Source organism: Equus caballus, chromosome 26, assembly GCF_041296265.1.
Source record: "Equus caballus isolate H_3958 breed thoroughbred chromosome 26, TB-T2T, whole genome shotgun sequence".
Taxonomy (NCBI): domain Eukaryota; kingdom Metazoa; phylum Chordata; class Mammalia; order Perissodactyla; family Equidae; genus Equus; species Equus caballus.
Genome location: NC_091709.1, coordinates 21,796,697 through 21,815,811, shown reverse-complemented (window position 1 = coordinate 21,815,811; position 19,115 = coordinate 21,796,697). Strand labels below are relative to the sequence as shown.

Below are 19,115 nucleotides of genomic sequence, written 5' to 3'. Positions count from 1 at the left end.
TGGTGGTCCTTGATGTATGAGAAGAAAGTGCAGCCATGCATAATAATAAAGCTCACCAGACTACTGTATTGCATTTAAGGTTCAAAACGTTGGTATAATACCATTGTCTTGGTCTTTTAAAAATTCTGAATCAATGCCTCTTAAGACTGAGATCAAAGACTCAACTATTCAATTTACATGAAAACAAGTTACAGGTCTGGAGAGATGTGTGCATGCCTGCATCAGTCACAATACCGTACTGTGGTACTGTGAATCTCCCATTGAAAGAAAAATTCCTTCTAAAGTTCAAATGAAAATGCTGAGACCCACCTAGGTAATGCTGCATGGGAATCTGTCAGTAAAGACGAAATTAAACCAATACCTAAAATGCTTCCTTAAACCAACAAAAAAACATGCAAACGTTGCAAAAACCAAAAAAGGATATCCGAAAAGATCCAGTCAGTTAAAAAAAGAGACAAAGGAATTTGAGCAAAATATTTGTGTTTAATTTATCTCTTCTCATTTCCCTAACTAGTACAGAAAAATAGCACTTTTTCTACAGTAGGAAATATGTTGCCTTAAAATATATTAACAACTCAGTGATGATGAAATTAATCTTTAAAAAAAAAATCAGTTGACATTCTATTTTCAATTTTGCTAAAGCATATTTTCTCTATTTTTTACAGTGTTTATTTTATTGATTTCATCAGCCAAAAATTTTAGAATTTTCTTAATATTTATATTTTTATATATTTATCTGTTTTAAGATCTGCACACATTTTAAATTAGAATATATTAAATATTTAGTTTTGACTAATTTTGTTAATTTTAAGAATTCTGAAAAAATCAAATAAATCCTCTATATTAATAATAGTATTACACAAAATATACACGGATATAACAGTAATGCAATTTTGCTCAAACACGAAATTACTACAGTTCCTTCCCTCGATAGCTTTAGTGAGCTGGCTTTGGTTACTTGCTGGTTTCACAGCTTTTCCAAGCTTCCTGTCAAGAAGGGTGAAGACCCATCAAACTAGACAGGATACACAGAGGAGGAGTTAACAGAATTACCTCATTTAATTTGAAAAGGTCTGTATGTATACAGTGGTGTCTGGCAAAGGGGTAAACTAAATTGTTACCTGTGGTTATCTCTGAGTGATGGAATTTCAAATGATTTTTACTGGCTTCTTCATACTTTAAGATAACTAAAGTTTTTTTTCCCCAATGAGTATATCTTATTTTTATAATAAAACATCAATAATAAATATGATATTAATAACAAAATACAATTAATAAAAATGGACTAACCTGCTGTTATAGAAGATTCTGACTCCCTCAACTTCTGAGATGCTAAGAGTTTTTCTTGCAAAGCTTTCTGGGCAAGTTGTGTATCCCATTCTTCTAGTTCTTTTTCAAATCGCTGGTTGTCTTCCTCAACAAAATCTCTTAAATCCGGTGGTAATGTTTCTATTCCAACAAGGGCCTGCCCAGTTTCTTTATTAAACTCCTCTGCAAATCATATTTCAAAAACTAATATAAAATTAAGAATTAAAGGAAAACTGCAAAGCTCAAAATTGAATGCATTTCAAATGGGATTTAAAGTATGAATTATTACCATTTGGTAAAGCAATATTACTCAAAAATTAAAAGAAAACTCCAACAAATACTCAGGAAAGCAATGATGCAAATATTTGACAATCTAATATAAGTAATGTTCTCAGCTTTTATTTTTAATCTGAAGAGTAAAAAATGGAACAAGATATAAAACCAAAATTGTTTGCTATTCAAACACTGACATAGTACTACTTTTTTAAGAAAATACTAGATGTTTGGTTATTCATTAAGTAAAACTTATCACAAAATGAGAATAACTCATAAATTAAGCTGAAAATAGAACTAAAATTCTTTTTTATCTGAAGCAGTTAAGCAGCAATACCATACTTACATGCAATTCTAAATCACAACTAATGAGTACAGCAAGATTTTTTAAAACATTGCATAAGCAGTATTTAAAAGAGTTACTCAACTTCTACTACACACATACAAAATAAATTTCAGCTTTCGGTCATAAGTCCACTGCCTCATTAGTTCTGCTTAATTGTTAAATACTAAAGGAAAATCAACTTTATGAATTTCAAAGAAACTTTTATTAAGTGTTTTCTTTATGCAAAGCCCATATTAGAATGTGAGAAATAAAAAGATTAAGACATAGTATGGTATGGTGCCCAGCTCTGAGCAGATCAGAGTAAAGCGGGAAACACAAGCCAACATATAATCCCAACGCACAATCAGTGCCCGAAAGAGCTATGCTATGAGAACACAGGGAGGGAGACTGCCTGCCAGGTCAAGAAAAGCTTATCAGCCTCAACTGAATCTTGACAGATGAGCAGGAATTAGACAAAAGAAGAAAGAAAGAATAATATTACCAGATAAAATAAAAATAAAAAACCTAAGAGCATATAGATATAAATATGTGAAATGATTTGGTGTAAGCAGAATACAGCAAAAACTTCAAATGCAAGTAAAGTACAAAGGTCTGAAATGGACAACGGTTATAAGTGAAGCTGGAAAGACAATCAGAGGCCAGAAAATGGAGGCCTTATATGTTGGGGTAATGAGCTTGAATATGGATTAACGCGTGATGTAGTCATTAAAAGGATTTTAGCAAGAAGAAACAGTCAGATTTACATTTTATAATAGTTACTAAATAAACTTTGAATACAAAATATATTCCAATTCTCAGTCCTGGTCATATCACTTTTCAATTCCAGTTTTTGCACTTAACAGAAGAGGGCTTCCTAATGATATCTCTCACCCTCTACGTGAATTATGCTTAACTAATCACACCAGAGAAGAGAGTCATATTATTTAAAAATATCTATGTCACCCTATATATTTCATATTCTTACCTTGTATTAAGAATTGTGCTTTATCATTTATGTACATTAAACAATATGCACTGGCATTTCTATAACCACCAAAAGAGTCCCTCACTAGCTCTTCCCATGATGATTTTGTCACAGCAATATCATTGTACTTCATCCACCTGTTTTCATGATGATCAAAAATGTAAGCCCAGTAGTGCCCGGCATTAGCTTGGCCTTCATGAACTAAAACAGCATGTAAGCGATAAGGAACCTAAATATGAAAACAGAAGAGTTAAAGTGCAGTTAAGTAGTCTACGAGACCGCATTCCATAAAACCCACAAACTCTCTGATTAGAGGATACCATAGGATCATCCAGCTTTTAATGGGAGAAAATTGACTGAGATTAAAATTTTGAAAAACTTAAATTATGAAATTAAAAAAAGGGGGAAGGTAAATAAGCTAAAGACATGTAAAGTAGACAGGTGTGTAAGCAGGGTGATTTTCAAAACTTTGAAAATGTATTTCTTATGCATCTATTTGTTGACCTGTTTATTTTTTGCAAATAAAGAACTTATAATGAACATGTTTATATATAGCACATGATTTCTCTAAATGTTCACAATCATAAATTGATGGCTGAGTTTTGCAAAATGGCTGATATGATGTATACCAAAAGTTAAAATGTTACTGAGCCCTATACTTTCTCCCATAATCTTAATATCCTTAAACAACCATATAATTTCCCCCATCGGACTTTTTCTTTTAAATATTAAGGCCTTTTGGAAAATCTTGATGCATTTTATTGTAAAATAATAATAAGAGTAAGCAATAAATACAGTATGAGAATATAACTGAATGGGGTATATATTAATATGGAATCTTTAAGATCAGCAATTTTACAACAAAACAGGTAAGGACAATTAAGATAAATAATATAAAGATAAATAAAAATATGTATATAATTTTGATAATACCAGCTCCAAATTTCACTTACTTGGATCATAGATTTGTCAGAGTACATTAGTTCAATTGTTCGATGGATTCTGGATATGCTTTCCTGCAAATCTAAGGATAGAAGACATCACGTAATGATTAACATTAAATATGTTTCTACTAGGACTTAAAAGGTAGGGATTAAAGGTTTTCCTACTAATATGTTAGAAGAATAAGAAAAAATTCCTAAAACTATTCTTTAAAAAATTACTATTATTAAGGTCCAAAATCTCATTGCATGAATGACTCTGAAGTTCCTCAAATTTAAAATGGCCAAAAGTGTACTCATTATATTCCTACTCTGTCCTCTGAGGTGGGGACCTGCTCATCCATTAGGCTGCCCTTTTCAAAAATGCATTCTACTTAGCTATTCATATCATTACTCATATCATTATGAATAACTAAGGGAATCATGCCTGATTCCCTCCTCTCTCTTACCTCTTGTCAATGACCTACATCTGTCAGTTGTCTTCAAAGAGAGTATCAAACTCATTCATTTCTTTCCTCCCTCAACCACTACCTTAGTGTCAAAAGCTTCCTAGCTTCCATCCTTTTGAATGTAATTTTATAAAAACAAACACAATCTGCCAAGTCCAGGAGAAAATTATCCAATACCTAGCACAGTGTTCAGGAAACACTACATAATTAAGGTTTGCCAATGAATTCTTACATAAAAAATTCCCTTATATATAAAAAATACTAAGGGTAATCATTTCAGTTACTAATACTAATTGTTAGTCACCATCACATCCTATTTACTCTCTATTAAATTAGGACTGCTCTTTATTTACATATTGCCTATAAAGAGTCAAGTTGGGCATCTAAAATCCAACAACCACTACTGTTTAATTCCAACCTTTTGGCATAAAACAGTAGCTCCTAGAATTTTAATTTTTCAAGATCAATAAAATTAGGATAAAATTGGGGAACAGGGTATTATATTTTAACATGTAAGGAAAAGTTATAATAAACTCTACCATAAAATATGAACAGCACTTCGTTAAAAAAAAAAAAAAGGACATTTTAACAACAGTAGAGTAGGAAGAGGATACTTCAGAAAAAAGGAGAATTCCTTCCAAGAAAGGACAGACAACAACTTTACACCAACACGCATACTTGTGCGTGCACACACATATGTGCCCCACAGAGCACTGTCCTTATTTTTCTTATTTTGCTACATGCCAATTAAAACTCATTACAGACTGGCAGTGACCTCATAGATCAAATTTGGAAATCTCTGTTAAGTAGACTGAAAATTAAAATTCACATTTCTAATGATTAAAGAAAATTTTTTATCATTTGAACTCATTGTATAAATATCAGGGGAAGTACATAATTGCTAAGTACAAAATTGGATGCTGTATGTTTCACCAATGGAGTAGCTGTGAATACCAGATTGCTATAAACTTAGAGCACTAAACTAGAAAATCAGATCATCTGCTATGCCATTAATCAGCTAAGCAATCTAGGGAAAATCTTTCAGTCTCTCTGAACCTGGTAGTAAGATCATAAAAACTGGAAGCCAGACTAGTTTATCTTATAGAAAACATTTTCTAAAAAAAAAAAAAAATACTTTATAGTATTTACAGATGAAATCAACAGGTGATTTCCTTTCTCAATTTTAACATTATACAGATCCATCTGAGGCGACAGTAGCTATGCTGTGAGAAGATTCTTACCTCTGGTGTCATTTTCTATTTCTGTCCTCCAGCGATGTAAACAGCTTTCTAGCACAGAAAGTTCTTCTTCTGTTATGTGCCTTGGTGCTGGATGCATGGGCAAATCTGGAGGTATCCGAGACTGTGTGAATGGTTTATGTATTACTGATCTCGATGAAATGGCAGCTACTGACGCAGGTGACGTGCTTGGCAGTTCTGAAGAAGGAGTTCCCTGTTGCTCTGTTGTACTGTATTTTTAAATCACAGAATGTTTACTATTAAACTTTCCAAAATGAAGCTTTGGACAAAGACTATGCCAATCACACAGTATTAAATTGCCTTATAATTTCAAAAGGAAAAGGTCTTCTTTAAAAAAAGAGAAATATGTGGATTAATAAAATATCCTAATGAGATTCTTAATATATGAGGACTACATTATTCTAAGGATGAAACTGTGGCTTTATGGTAGAAATGGCTTAATCATACTTACTTAAAGAAAACAAATCTTCTGTATACTAGAATTATAAAACCTTCCTTGCTAATATTTACTAGCTCATATTATAGAAAAAAAAATCTAACTTAACAGTATTATTTTCACAGATAAAAAGTTGAAACATTTAACATACCAAAACAACCTAAAGTATAATTTTGAACAGAAAAAAATACGATGAAAATTTCAATCCACAACTATAAAATCTAGTGAAACAATGAAATAAGCCCCTCAAAGACATACAATCTTCTAAGTGAATCTAATCTTTTTAGAGTCCACTAAAATAAATCACAACATGCATTTTCTAAAATCTTCTTTAAAGGCATCAGTTACATTATTAGTTAATATAGGTAACATACCCGTCTCTTACATCAAGAAAACTTTTTACCTTGGTAATGTCTGTGATGACACGGAACCACTAGGTGGGGAACTAGCATCAATATCATCGATAGGAGAAGTGCAAACAGGTTTACTTGAGGCAAATTCCAAGGCGTACTGCAGAACATCTACCAGGGGGAATCGTTTGGGACCCGAGCCATAGCTTAAATATCTGTTAACCATAAAACGTATGAATGCTTTTATTTGTATCTAAACCACATTTGTTTTTTTCAATAGCTGTTACAAAACATGATAAAAACACTTCAATAATCTTCCTCAACAATGGAATTAATTTTGCTTTCAAATGAAGACAGTAAAACTGAATACACATTCAAGAAATAAATGTTCTCCAAAGGAAGAAAACCAAAGCTGATTAAGACTGAATGTGCATATAAACTGTCATAAATTTTAAATGCTCTAAGTTGTAATCCAATAGGAAAATGAAAACTGACAGTTCCATCTCCTGAGCCTGTTTTTATTTTTAGATCTGTCATCTGGTCTCATGATCAAGATAGTGACTAATATTATCCTCCTACCTTTTACCTCTGATTATTTTTCAGTATGATTACTGGTACCTTTTAAGAATAAAAATTATTGAAACATGATACATTATTTTTGTATAAAAAAGTTTTAGGCTGTTAATTTTCAAATTAACACTAAAACAAGAAAATACGGATTAGATCAGATTAGATCTCCCCGGCCATATTTCAGCCTGTAGACTTTTGTCTGAACTACAGAACATTTGACAGTCTAGACTCTGGTGTCTTTTGGAAACAATCCGCAGCTTAAGACAAGAGTGAGATGATATTCATGCACGCCACGACCCACTAGTGCGAGGGGCAGCCATTCGCTCTCCCCAGGGATGTGCTTTCTAGGCAACCCTTGCCCACCAGTTTACACATGACTTGTTTCCCTTCAAACCTCTGTGACCCATTTCCGTGTTAAGGAGAAAAAGTCGGCAATCGTTTCAATGGAGATCTTAAGAGTAACACTTAGTCTCATGCAAGAAGAAACTTTGACTATTGATTAGTTTCACTTTGTATCTATTTTCAGCACCATGAGTATTACCTGTTGACAGTGAGAATATTTATCTTAAACCACTAAAATTATCTTCTTCCAATTATGCCAATTATGTATTATTTTAGTTTCTAACAAAACTCAAAACTAAACTACTCTAGCAAAATAGAAATCCAGAATGATTATCTACTCCTAGAACTATAAAGCACCAAAAGCAAATTTAAAACTAAGGAGTCTAGATAGCCACTACAAATATGACTTCCTATAGTTAGCTCATAATTTTGTAAAAATTACAATACCTTTCTAGTCTCTGTTGTAATACTGTGAGGTAATCTTTTAGTCTCTTGATCTCTTCCCTCTTAATTCTTGTTATTTCTCTGTTTCTGAGCATGTATCTATCAGGACAAAGAAAAACAGCAATCATTAGTATTTCTAAATATCATGGAAATAGATATAATAAGTCGAGCCAAAACCACAGAAGATCAATTCATTTGAAATTTTATGATAAAATATCAGACAATATAAAATAATATTTTTAAAAATTTTGACAGAATTGTAATACAAATACAAAAATAATCTTTCTTTAAACTTCCTTAGAATATTATTCCCAGCAACTATAATTTTCTAAATAAAAAGAGAACTCCATTTTCCTTGACAAGTGGAATTATTATGCAAAAAACACAGATTAATTCTAAGGAAATTAAGCAAAATTTTTTTAAACACAGTAACAATTCTTCACTTGGTTACTAAACTGTTTCAAAAATGTCATCTTGTATTCCAAACCATACCTGTCCAGATATAAAACCTGAGGAAATTCTAATTTGTTGTGAATTTTTTCTGGTCTTCCCAATGCCTGATTAAATTCAAATCTTGACAATTCAAATGTTAACACAGGTGGTAGTTCAGTAAACCAATGCTGAAAGAAAACAACAACAAAAAATTGTAATATCTCCCTTCTGTTTTCTCCATTGCAACTTTCGGCATGAGATGTTAGCACTGGCATTTTTATATACATCATCACAATGCTGATGGTACAAATAATTGATTGGTTATGTAATTTAGTGAAAACTCAACTTGGTTCTAGAAGTTTTCCACACTTCTTGAAAATTCCAAGAATGGGGATAAGACACAAGCAGGAAAGAGAAAAGTCTTCTAACAACTCTCATTTTTCCATGATAATTCTTTACATTAGAATTTCTAACCCAAAGAGAGAGACACTGGTTAAAATCAAGGCTTAGTAGCTGAAGTTCTGACTTCTTCAATATTATGTCACTATTACTAATAGTTATTACAATCAACCACATTGCCAAAAACTTAGGACAATCTAAGCTGTAAGATGCAATACACAAAGGAAAAAAGCTATTTTTATAGCATAAATGATCACAGTTCTCATGGTAAAAACTAGAAACTGATATTTTCCTGCTTTAAATTTAATTTTCCTATTGGAATTTTGACTAATTTAAGAAAACATCTATGACTAACAAATATATAGTTTATACTTATAGTAACTATATTTAAAATCTTTTTAAATGACTAGTGTTTAAAGAATTAAATGCCTCACTGATATGAGCCAACTCTTCCACAAACTTCGGCAACTCTTCAGTTAAGTGTGAAATGCAACAACACTTGAAAAGAAAATTATTTTCATAAAACAGATTCAAGTTTTACATAAACAATATTTATTTAAAGGGAAAGAGAAATGAACAAACCTGTGAATCAACAAATATAGAAGTATACAATAATGTAACAAATATTTTTAAAGTGCTTATTATAAGCCTTGCAATGTACTACTATAAAAAGAAATTGCCACATACTATATTGTGTGATATTTTCAAGCACCACAAAATGCCACCACACAAATGTCAATAAGCTAGGAGTACACTAAATCAAATTCAAATGTCGGAAAAAAGCAGGAATGATGCACATTTGGCAAACTGGATTTGACTAAGATCTTGAAAGTTGCTACTTTTCTCTAATTAAAGCTAATAGTTATTCAAAACTATTTCTCCCTCTAAAAATGCTAATGATTACCCGAACTGAGATTTCCTGAGTTGTATTTAGTTTATCTTTTACTGAAAGCTGAAGTTTAAGGAATTTGCTTTATATGGATATTACCTGAAATTGACTAGAGAAAGTTATGAAAGATCTAACATTAGAAACACCTCAAGTTTTAAAATTTCTTGAGCAGAGTTTATTTTCTTCTTACATAACAGTGGCAAGAATTTTAGTTAGTTCTAATCCACACTTGAAATTACGATTAAGAATTAAAGAATACCCCATAAACATCACAAAGAAAACTTTTGATGCTTTAGCATAAATTATCTACTCCATTTCATGATACTCAAACAAATAAATAAGTAGATTTCAAAAACTATTACTTTCACATTTTATTGCAATACTGCACATGCCATCACTACAATTAAATAGTTACATACTTTAATTCATGGAAACCTACGAAGGCCAAGAGAAATCAAATAACCCAAATTAGAAGTATGCTTCTGTGTAGATCATTTAAAGTCCAGAAAATAGCTTCCATTCATCACAAAAGCATGTTCATAATTTGTGATGTAATATGTCTCTGTTGTGAATGCATTTCCTGTAACATCGACGACAGGTTTTTCCTACTACAGGAGTAGAGAATTTCAATTTCTCATTCCAAAGCTGATGGGGACAAGAAGAGACAGCCAGAAGTTCCCTAAATTCACTTAAAAAAATATTAGGAGTATATCTAGCTCTGTGATTTTCAGATTAGAAGTACAGCAGTATGTAACTAGAATTTTAAATAATATAAAACAACAAGGTTTTTTTCTTTCAAAATATGTTTCCATTCAACAAAAAACTGCATTTACTTCTCTAAGATAACTAGTATGCCAGGTTTGTGAGCCACAGGTCATTAAAGGTAAAAACAATGCTTAGATTCTGCACATCTCTAAGCACATATTATTATTACATTATTTAAGGATCCCACAGGGGTAAGAGATTAATGCAGTTACTGAGTAACGCACTTACATAATCTGCATTAGCCACAGAAGTGCTCCTGAATCTATCACGACTATAAATCTGACCTGTTAAATAGAAATATTTTCTAAAGAGAATGTAGTCATTTTTTTGAGTTATAATACCTGGTTTTTCTATTAATATGTTGTAAATACCTTGCTTTTGTGAGATTGCCAAGAATGCCAAGAAAAATAAAGAAAAAGCAGACCTACCATTCCAAATACCCCACAGAACACCAAATAAAGCCAGATGTAAACTAAGCACGAAAGCAAAACCTTCCTATTCCAATTCAAAAATCAGTTTCAGTCATTTAATCATCTTCACTCATTTGCCCTTTTCTTTTTAAAGATCAGTTTCCCATATAACATCTACATATATCTAATATGACAAACGTAGAGACTGTTTCTCTAATTTAGTTTCTAGTTCAAGTTCTGTTAAATTTTCTTTCAGTACTCTAATTATAACTTAGTACAACTTTGGGAAGGGAAATTTGGCAGTCCTTCCATTTTTAGATGAGTCTGCCCTGTGACCCACAGATTCCACTTCTAACTAACCTTCACTCCTAAGTGCTCCAGGTACTCACAGAATGACATTCTTTAAAATAATCTTTGTCCAACTACTGTCTCATAGAAGAATTAAATCAATTTAATTTTATTAATACAAGCTTTGTGATACTATGCAGGTTTTACAAAGAATGGTATAAAGCTATATATTGACATGGAAGGAATGCTCACAATATAGCGGTCAGTAAAAAAATGCAAGTCTCAGGACAGTATGAACAGATGAAATCCAAATATTTATGCAAGCATAGTAATAATCTAAAAAAGTACAACACATTATCAGTAGTGAATAGCCACACCAGAAGTGAAGTATTTACTATTTGAAATTTTTTTCCTTCAATAGACGATCAAAAAATATCTCCAGGTTTCCTGGAGTTTGACTCATCTATAAATTGCAGATTACTTAATTAAAATTTAAAATTTCATGATTTAGAAAAATATTTTGTAAGTAATATCTTACACATGATCGTTTTCAGTTTACTCAGTTGTCTCCTAGTATATCACTCCAGAAATTTAAACTCTTATAGTCCACTGGATTTTTAATATGAGTTATTATGGAAACAAGAGGTCTTCCTATATTGGTTGAGCACAGCTACTTCAGCAAAAGATATGTTTTCTGTATCAAAGTAAAATCAACAATTTTTACTAAATAACAGTGTAAGAGATAAAAGGTTACTACCATCAGGGACTGGAAATTTAGAAATAAGCCTAAAATGTTACTCATTGGTCTTTATAGAGACTCAAGAAGAAATAAAACAGTTATTCTGAAGGTCGTAATAATATAAGACTATAATTTAAGTATATTATTAAAAACTTTGAGATAGTCTACTCTAGCAGGTGACAGTCTCTTAAACCTAGCTGAATTATTATTGAAACTATGAGTCCGGCAAATCCAGGCAATTGGTACTAGGAATCACAGGTAATCAAATTTACTACAATTGAGACTGCTTAGAAATTGCTGAATTCACAGAAGATAACCAACCACTATATTCCTTCAATTAGATAGAAAAACCTAGGCAGAAAATATATACTGTACTACGGGGCATTCAGAGTGAAGCCAAAGATGGAGGACAAATTAGATTTTTTAAATAATGAAATTCAGATTCAATGTAAGAAAAACATTTTTAAAAGCTAGGAATATGTGAGAAAGATTATTTACCAATTAATTACTAAAACATTTACCAATAAGCCACAGTGTATTTCATTTATAAGCTACTTTGACAACGTAAGGAAAATGCCGTCCCTCCTCCCCCTGCCCAAACCCACCATCCTCTTATCTAACAGAAAGCAGATCATACTCTGGGCCGAGGGTTGGGGGGGGGGGCTCTGCTTTCTTGTTCCATCATGGGATCCTGGGGGAGTCCCAATCTTTAGAGATCTGTTTCCCAATCAATAAAGTAAACAAGCGTAATTTAAATATTCTTAATTAGAGGTCTACGTCAGAATCACTCATGGAGCTCTTATGCCAAAGTACCAGATTCCGACCTAGATTCTGATTTGATAGCTTTGAATTGGGGCCGAGGCATCTGCTGAGAATCACTGAAGTAGATGATCTATGATGCAGAAAGAAAAACTACTTCAAATATTTTCTCTTTCTCTCTCTCTCAAAAAGTCAAAAGATAGTCAATATTATTTCTTTTTCTGTTCGAGTGTGCGAGGGAAGAGAAGGAAATGAGGATGGAGTTAGAACAAGAAAAAGTTAATCCTATCTTTTAAAAAAAAGCACACAATTCAGATAAAAGTAATTTATTCTCAAAAATACAAGAACTCAGTCCCTTTTCAGATAAACACAGAGATATTATCACTTAATATTTATTAAGCACCTATTCAGGGATAGAGACCTCAGAAACTTTTTGATAGCACTGGGACACTTCATTCATTCAGTCAATAAATATGTGTTACATAATTCTATTTGCAGTCACCGTACTAACCACTAGTGACAGAGCAGTGAATGACACAGAGGACCCCATCCTCGAGCATGGCACTTACAAACAGACAAACTGCCAGCAACTGCCAAATGATGTTTGGAGCACATGATTTGTCCTTTGCTTTCTATTACAGTAACACTCTCTGATGGATGAATGTACGGATGGGTGGATTGATATACAGACGGAGCTAGAGAGATGAATGGAGAGACAGAGGTGGGTGACGAAACAGAGACCACTGGACAAAGATAAATATGTTTATAACATATTTTTTAAATTATTTTTTTCTTGAGAAAGCAAGTTCTTCCATCTGCCCTTCAAGCAATTATACAGCAAATTTACAAAAAAAAGGAGTCTCATGTTGCCTATTTAGGCATGAACAAATTCCAATAATGTTTGATGTAAGTAACATGTCTTCATAAAATTCCACCTTAACATCAGTGTTTTTCTTCTTTACTTCCAGGACTAGCATGCTGTAATGACTGGTACCTTGATTAAGAAGTCTGAAAAGACTGAACAATCTACTAAGGAAGGATTTTAACAGAAAATTTTGAGATAAACTGTGAGAGAATTTAACATAGATTATAGACTGTATTGAGTGCATGGGTCTCTCAAATATGTCTAAACTACCATAATGAAATCCAAACACATATTCCGAGTATTTGCTCAACTATTAGGTAGCTACATAATTAAAGCCTTCAGTTGTGCTTTACAGCACTGTAAGACAGACCTGGGGGAAGGGGAATAATGAAGATGCTAAACTCACCTCTTGGCCTGATTTTCCTGAATTCTCTGAATGTAAAGACTCAATTTCTCCTTCAATCATAGCAGCTTCTAGGCACTCGTGTAGATCTTTGAATCCATTGACCTGAAGTGGGTACTGACCAAACATTTCAGTATTTTCAAATTTTTTACCTATAGGAGGGGGGGAAAGTTAATTAAATTAACGTTCCTCAATATGGTCTTTTAGCTACTAAAAGTAAATGTCTATATAAATTATCTCCTGAACCTGAAAATTCTAACTCCAAATGATGATGTTCCAGAGAGTAGTGGGTTAATGTAATTTTCCTGTTGGTTTATGCATGTGCATCCATATCCAGCACAGATATTAACTACACACCCATACGTATGCATATAATTTTATACATACATACGTATGTTTGTATATATATATATGCTTATTCTTTCAAAAAGTGCCTTCTAAGGGCAAGATACTGTGCTAAACACTGAGAATATGTACAGCAGTGAACAAAAGGGATATGGATCTTAAGCTGAGAAAGCCTTCAGCCTCTTTTGGAAGAACGACATTATACAAATTATTTGCACATGCAATTATGAACAAATAAGTGTTTTAAAAGGTACAGTGAGATGGAGTGCAGTGAGAGGGTATAAAAAAGAGAGCTAACCTAGTCTTTGGGGCTGGACGGTTGAGCAAAGAGGACTTCCAGAGCATGGTGACATTCTCGCTGAGACTTGAATGGAGAGTGGGGGTTAGCCAGGCCAGAATGTCAGGGAGCTGTGAAGGATTCTTGGCCAAGGAATAGCACACACAAAGACTCTAAGGCTTCAAAGAACTTGCGTGCTTGAAGAACTAAGGGGAGGACAGTACAGCATAGGGGAGCAATGTGGAGATGACAATGAAGAATGAGGGAGGGGGTCAAAATCCACAAAGTTTAACAGCTCCTGTTAAAAATTTTCTTTTCAGTATATTCTAAGCATAACAGAAAGTCACTGAATAGTTATTTCTAGGAATATCAGAATCAGATTTATGTCTTTGAAACATCCTTATAGCTTCTGTGTTAAGTGGGTGGTATTCCATTAGGAGACTTACAGAATCTATCTGGAAATAAAGGTGGAATAAGGCATTAATAATAAGAGTGTACAAACAGATAAAATTACACACACACACACATTTATACATAGATACAATAGGGAGCACCAACAGGACTTGACTGACTGGTTCATAGGCAGGATGGGGGATAGAAGAGGAAGGAAGTTATGGAGAATGATATGCAGATTTAGCATGAACAATTGGATTGAGGTTTATGCACTGAAAGGGGTACCACTGAAGGAAAAGCAGAGGATTATTTTTTCCCTTTTGTTTTAAGGCAGTAGTAGCAATCATTGTTTGAGAATGGCCCGTGTAATGTCAAGTTAAGAACAGAGTTGGATATATGAGTCTGTAACTAAGATTAATCTTCTACTCTGAAGCTATAAAATAAAGACTTGCTGGTTTACTGATAGCAGGAAATCAAGGGAGTGAACGACACTGCCTAGGGGATCAGCAGACAGGAAAAAGAAGAGGGCCTAACCTGAGTCCCAAGGATCGCCTACCTTTAGATAAAAGAAGAAACTATAAATATAACTTCTAAGAAGTACCCACAGAGGCATGCAAAAAGCCAAGAGAATATGGTGCCATAGAAGTTTTTTTACGGAAAGAGTAGGGAAAAGGAGGAGAGAGTAGAGTCAATAGCATTAATAGTTGATCAGAGTTCAATAGGCAAACTGAGAGGGATCCAAAGGACTTGAACACATGTAGAAAATCAATAACCTTAAAAAGATCCCTTTAAGAAGAGGTTTCGGGACAGAAGCAAAAGTGGGATGTTGTGATTACACAGGGAGTTAGTAGGTGAAAATAAATGCCTCTCTTTACCCATCAAGAGACAAATGGATAAAGATGTGGCATATATACACAATGGAATACTACTCAGCCATAAAAAAGATGAGATCTCGCCATTTGTGACAACATGGATGGACCTTGAGAGTATTATGCTAAGTGAAGTAAGTCAGAGGGAGAAAGTCAAATACCATATTTTCTCATAAATAGAAGAAACCACCACTTAGAGACAGAGATTGGATTGGTGGTTACCAGAGGCAAAGAGGGGAGGGAGGAGGGCGAAAGGGGTGATTCGCACATGTGTACGGTGATGGATGGTAATTAGTCTTTGGGTGGTCAACATGACATAACCCTACACAGAAATCAAAATATAATGATGTACACCTGAAATTCATGAAATGTCATAAACTAATGTTTCCTCAATAAAAAAAAAATACACTCCTCTCTTTAAAGAATCTTAACTCTAAGATTAACTGAAAAAGAGTGTGTGAAGGGAGAAGGGTTTTTTGTTTTTGTTTTTTTAAGATGTGAGATACCAGACCATGTCTAAATATTGATGAGGAAGACACACTGGAGAAGCAGGAGCTGAATATACAGAAAAAAAGCAAGATAACGGATAGAGTAAGGTCTGAGTAAAAGCATGAAGGGATGAGATTCTAAGCACTTAGAAGGAATATCCTTTTGATATAAGACTGAACAATTCCTTTATTATCTGGAGAGACAAACAAAATGAAAGTGGTGGAGTTAGCAATGGATCCAGGTTGTGGAGCCTGAAGCTCGTATATTTGAGGAAGTCGTTTTTAAGAACTGCGATACACAACTATAATCACAAAATTAGATTCAGGGCCTTAGACAGGACCCATGATTAGGTTTCATTAGTTTCATGGTAAATCCACAAAATCTGAGCTAAGGTCTTTCTCAGAGAATGAAGAGACAAAGAAGTCAGATTAGAAGTAGAAAAGATGGAAACTGTTATTGCAGAGAAAGAGGTAAAAGACAGTGATTAAACAAAACAACTATGACTGCCAGGTAGGCTTAAAAGATTGGGACCAGTGAAGTTCAGTATCTACTACAAATTCAGCATCCATTACAGTTTGCCCATTTGAGTGACTTTTCCTCAGCAATAGTCAGGTACTCAGTACATGCAGAGAGGAGGTAAATAGCTTAATGAAGGTCAGAGAATAGCCAGAGGCGGTGCCAGAAGGGAATGAAGGAAAGGGAGTTTTAGACACTTATAAGAATGATCATATTGGACAAGGAAGGAAGTGAAGAAAAGGGCTGAGGAACAAAATGGAAGAAATCAATGGAATCGAAGTTCTGGAAAAGCTGAGGAACTTTTGCAACGGGAGTACTTTAGTAAACAAAATGAAAATCACCCCCAATTGAGAGTCACTGGTCTATAAGAAAGCATTAGGAAGATATATGCAAAAGCAGTAAGAAAGTGCTCTAAAATAAACTTTTACTAGAGAAAACACATTTCACTGGAAATGTAGTAAAATCACATTTATATAGCACAATAGCTTTGAAACAACTTACTAATACAAGTATAAAGACTTCAACACTGTTTAACAAATTAAGTATTTTAATAACAATCACTCTTGAGGAAGATTCGCTTTGAGCTAACATCTGCTGCACATCCTCCAATTTTGTATATGACCTGCTGCCACAGCACGGCCACTGACAGATGAATGGTGTAGGTCTGCACAGAACAGAACTTGGACCACCAAAGCAGAGTGAGCCAAATTTAAACTATAGGCCATCAGGGCCGGCCCGACAATCACTTTTAAGAATCAAGATAACACAGGAAGAAATGCTCACAAAGGGTATTATAAATAGTGTCGAGTCACCTGATTAGAGCTACTCTACCACTTCAGAGACAGTGTTCTACTTCAAATAAAAATCACTGTGACATTATGGACATCCCAAATTGGAATGTAACGTACTATGTAAAATATTCCTCTATTTATATAATGAATATTTAGGGCAAACAAAACTATACTGACACTTCAACATAACCTCTTAACTGCATGACTAAATTCTGAGTTAGTGTCCGCCTTTTTCCAAATCCCAAACTAAAACTATATTCAAACAAAACTTCATGGAAATCCATTACTTAAGATCCTAAAGGAAAACCCACTTTCCAAATTTTACACTTTGGATGAACATTCAGAAGTTGATGCATTTGGCCATCCAGGAAAAGTAATTTTTCAAAAATATATGCTTTGGGACTTAGTAATATTATTATTTGAAGTATATCTAATGAGTCAGTTTCCTTCCCTTGTTAGGAAAACCAGAGAGTAACTGGTTAAGCCCAGATTTTAAGCAACAGGCATTTAGGGTAATTGGAGTAATATCATTCAATTGATTTTTCAAAAGATGAGTACAGCTCTTTCTTGAAAACTAAAGTCTAAAGAATTTTATTATCAACAAAACAATCCAATACCCTGACTATGCTAAATTGCTAAATGCAGCTTTCAACATTCATGGACTGGAAACCCTCAAAAACAGCAACCATCATACCAAGCCCAGTATTCAACTCCAAAATTATTTTCAAAAGATCCACCGATTTCCCCCTTAATCCCCGCCTCTCAACAATTCACAGAACCACAAAAGCCTTCCCAGGGAAAGATCATCAGGATAACATTAAGTATCAATTAGCATGTGATAATGCACTCCATACCTTCCTTTTCATTCACTCAATCCTGTGTTTCTAAATAAATGATTAGCTGTAGCACTGCAACACAAACTTCTAGACAGAGTAAGTCAAAGTAAAATGAAAAACTATTCAACAAATAAAAGAGTCACAACAAGACAAAGGAGCTAACAGATAATCTCACTTCAATTCTAATTAAAAGTAAACACGTATAACTATACCTTCAAGTACTCCCACAGCTAGGAATCTTCCATAGAACAATTCTACCATCGGGTTCTTTGGCTTCTCTTCATCCCTAAAGCATGTTAAAAAATATAAATGTGATTATAATTTTTGGACTTGTAAATAATAGAGAAAATATTAAAAGAACAATTATATACCAAGATGATAAATTTATGTGATTATTTTGTACTCAGCTCTGCTATTTATAGTGTTAACTTGGGAAAGGTACTTAAATCCATTCTTCCATTTCCTCCCCTGTCACCTGAAGATAATAATGGTAACTGAACTCACAGCGGTGTTGTTAAGGGTTAAAATAAGTTACTATGTGGAATGCCCTTGCCAGAGGATCTAACAGAGTCTGTGCCCATCAAGTACCTGACCTTTCTATTATCATTACACATTTCGATCTCGGACTCTCAGTCTGCACAATATACGCTTATCTGGACTTTTCAGGAAGGGCAAAAGGCCAATCTTAAACAAAGGAAATTTCTATAAAACTTCAATTATGTCATTTCCCACATTTACATCTAAGAGTGCACACCATCCCAAAATAACAGCCGTTGCCAGTGAAGGAACCAAACACCAGCTGTGATCCAGAGTACCTAAAGAGCTACACCATCCTTTTCTGAAGTTTTATGTTGCTCGTAAAATTAGTCATTTGTGAATTTTCCAAATTGTTTAATACATGGATTTGGTTTTTTCCTTTTTTGCTTGAAGCAAACAGAGGTTGATAATTTTTTAAACCTTTTATTTTT

At 33.6% G+C, this 19,115-nt stretch overlaps 1 protein-coding gene across 6 annotated transcripts in view; it reads right to left on the bottom strand.

The window, feature by feature from the left end:
* The window catches only part of USP25 (ubiquitin specific peptidase 25), a 147,904-nt gene that overhangs the window by 39,409 nt on the left and 89,380 nt on the right, over positions 1 to 19,115 (bottom strand). For all 6 annotated transcript variants that reach the window (XM_070252434.1, XM_023629890.2, XM_070252433.1 and 3 more), the window contains 9 exons: positions 18,360 to 18,433; positions 13,635 to 13,783; positions 8,175 to 8,302; positions 7,686 to 7,781; positions 6,380 to 6,541; positions 5,523 to 5,749; positions 3,845 to 3,915; positions 2,892 to 3,120; positions 1,291 to 1,491 (listed from right to left, as the gene is read on the bottom strand). In XM_070252434.1, coding sequence (XP_070108535.1) covers positions 1,291 to 1,491; positions 2,892 to 3,120; positions 3,845 to 3,915; positions 5,523 to 5,749; positions 6,380 to 6,541; positions 7,686 to 7,781; positions 8,175 to 8,302; positions 13,635 to 13,783; positions 18,360 to 18,433 — 1,337 coding nt within the window. The remainder of the gene's footprint in view (positions 1 to 1,290; positions 1,492 to 2,891; positions 3,121 to 3,844; positions 3,916 to 5,522; positions 5,750 to 6,379; positions 6,542 to 7,685; positions 7,782 to 8,174; positions 8,303 to 13,634; positions 13,784 to 18,359; positions 18,434 to 19,115) is intronic.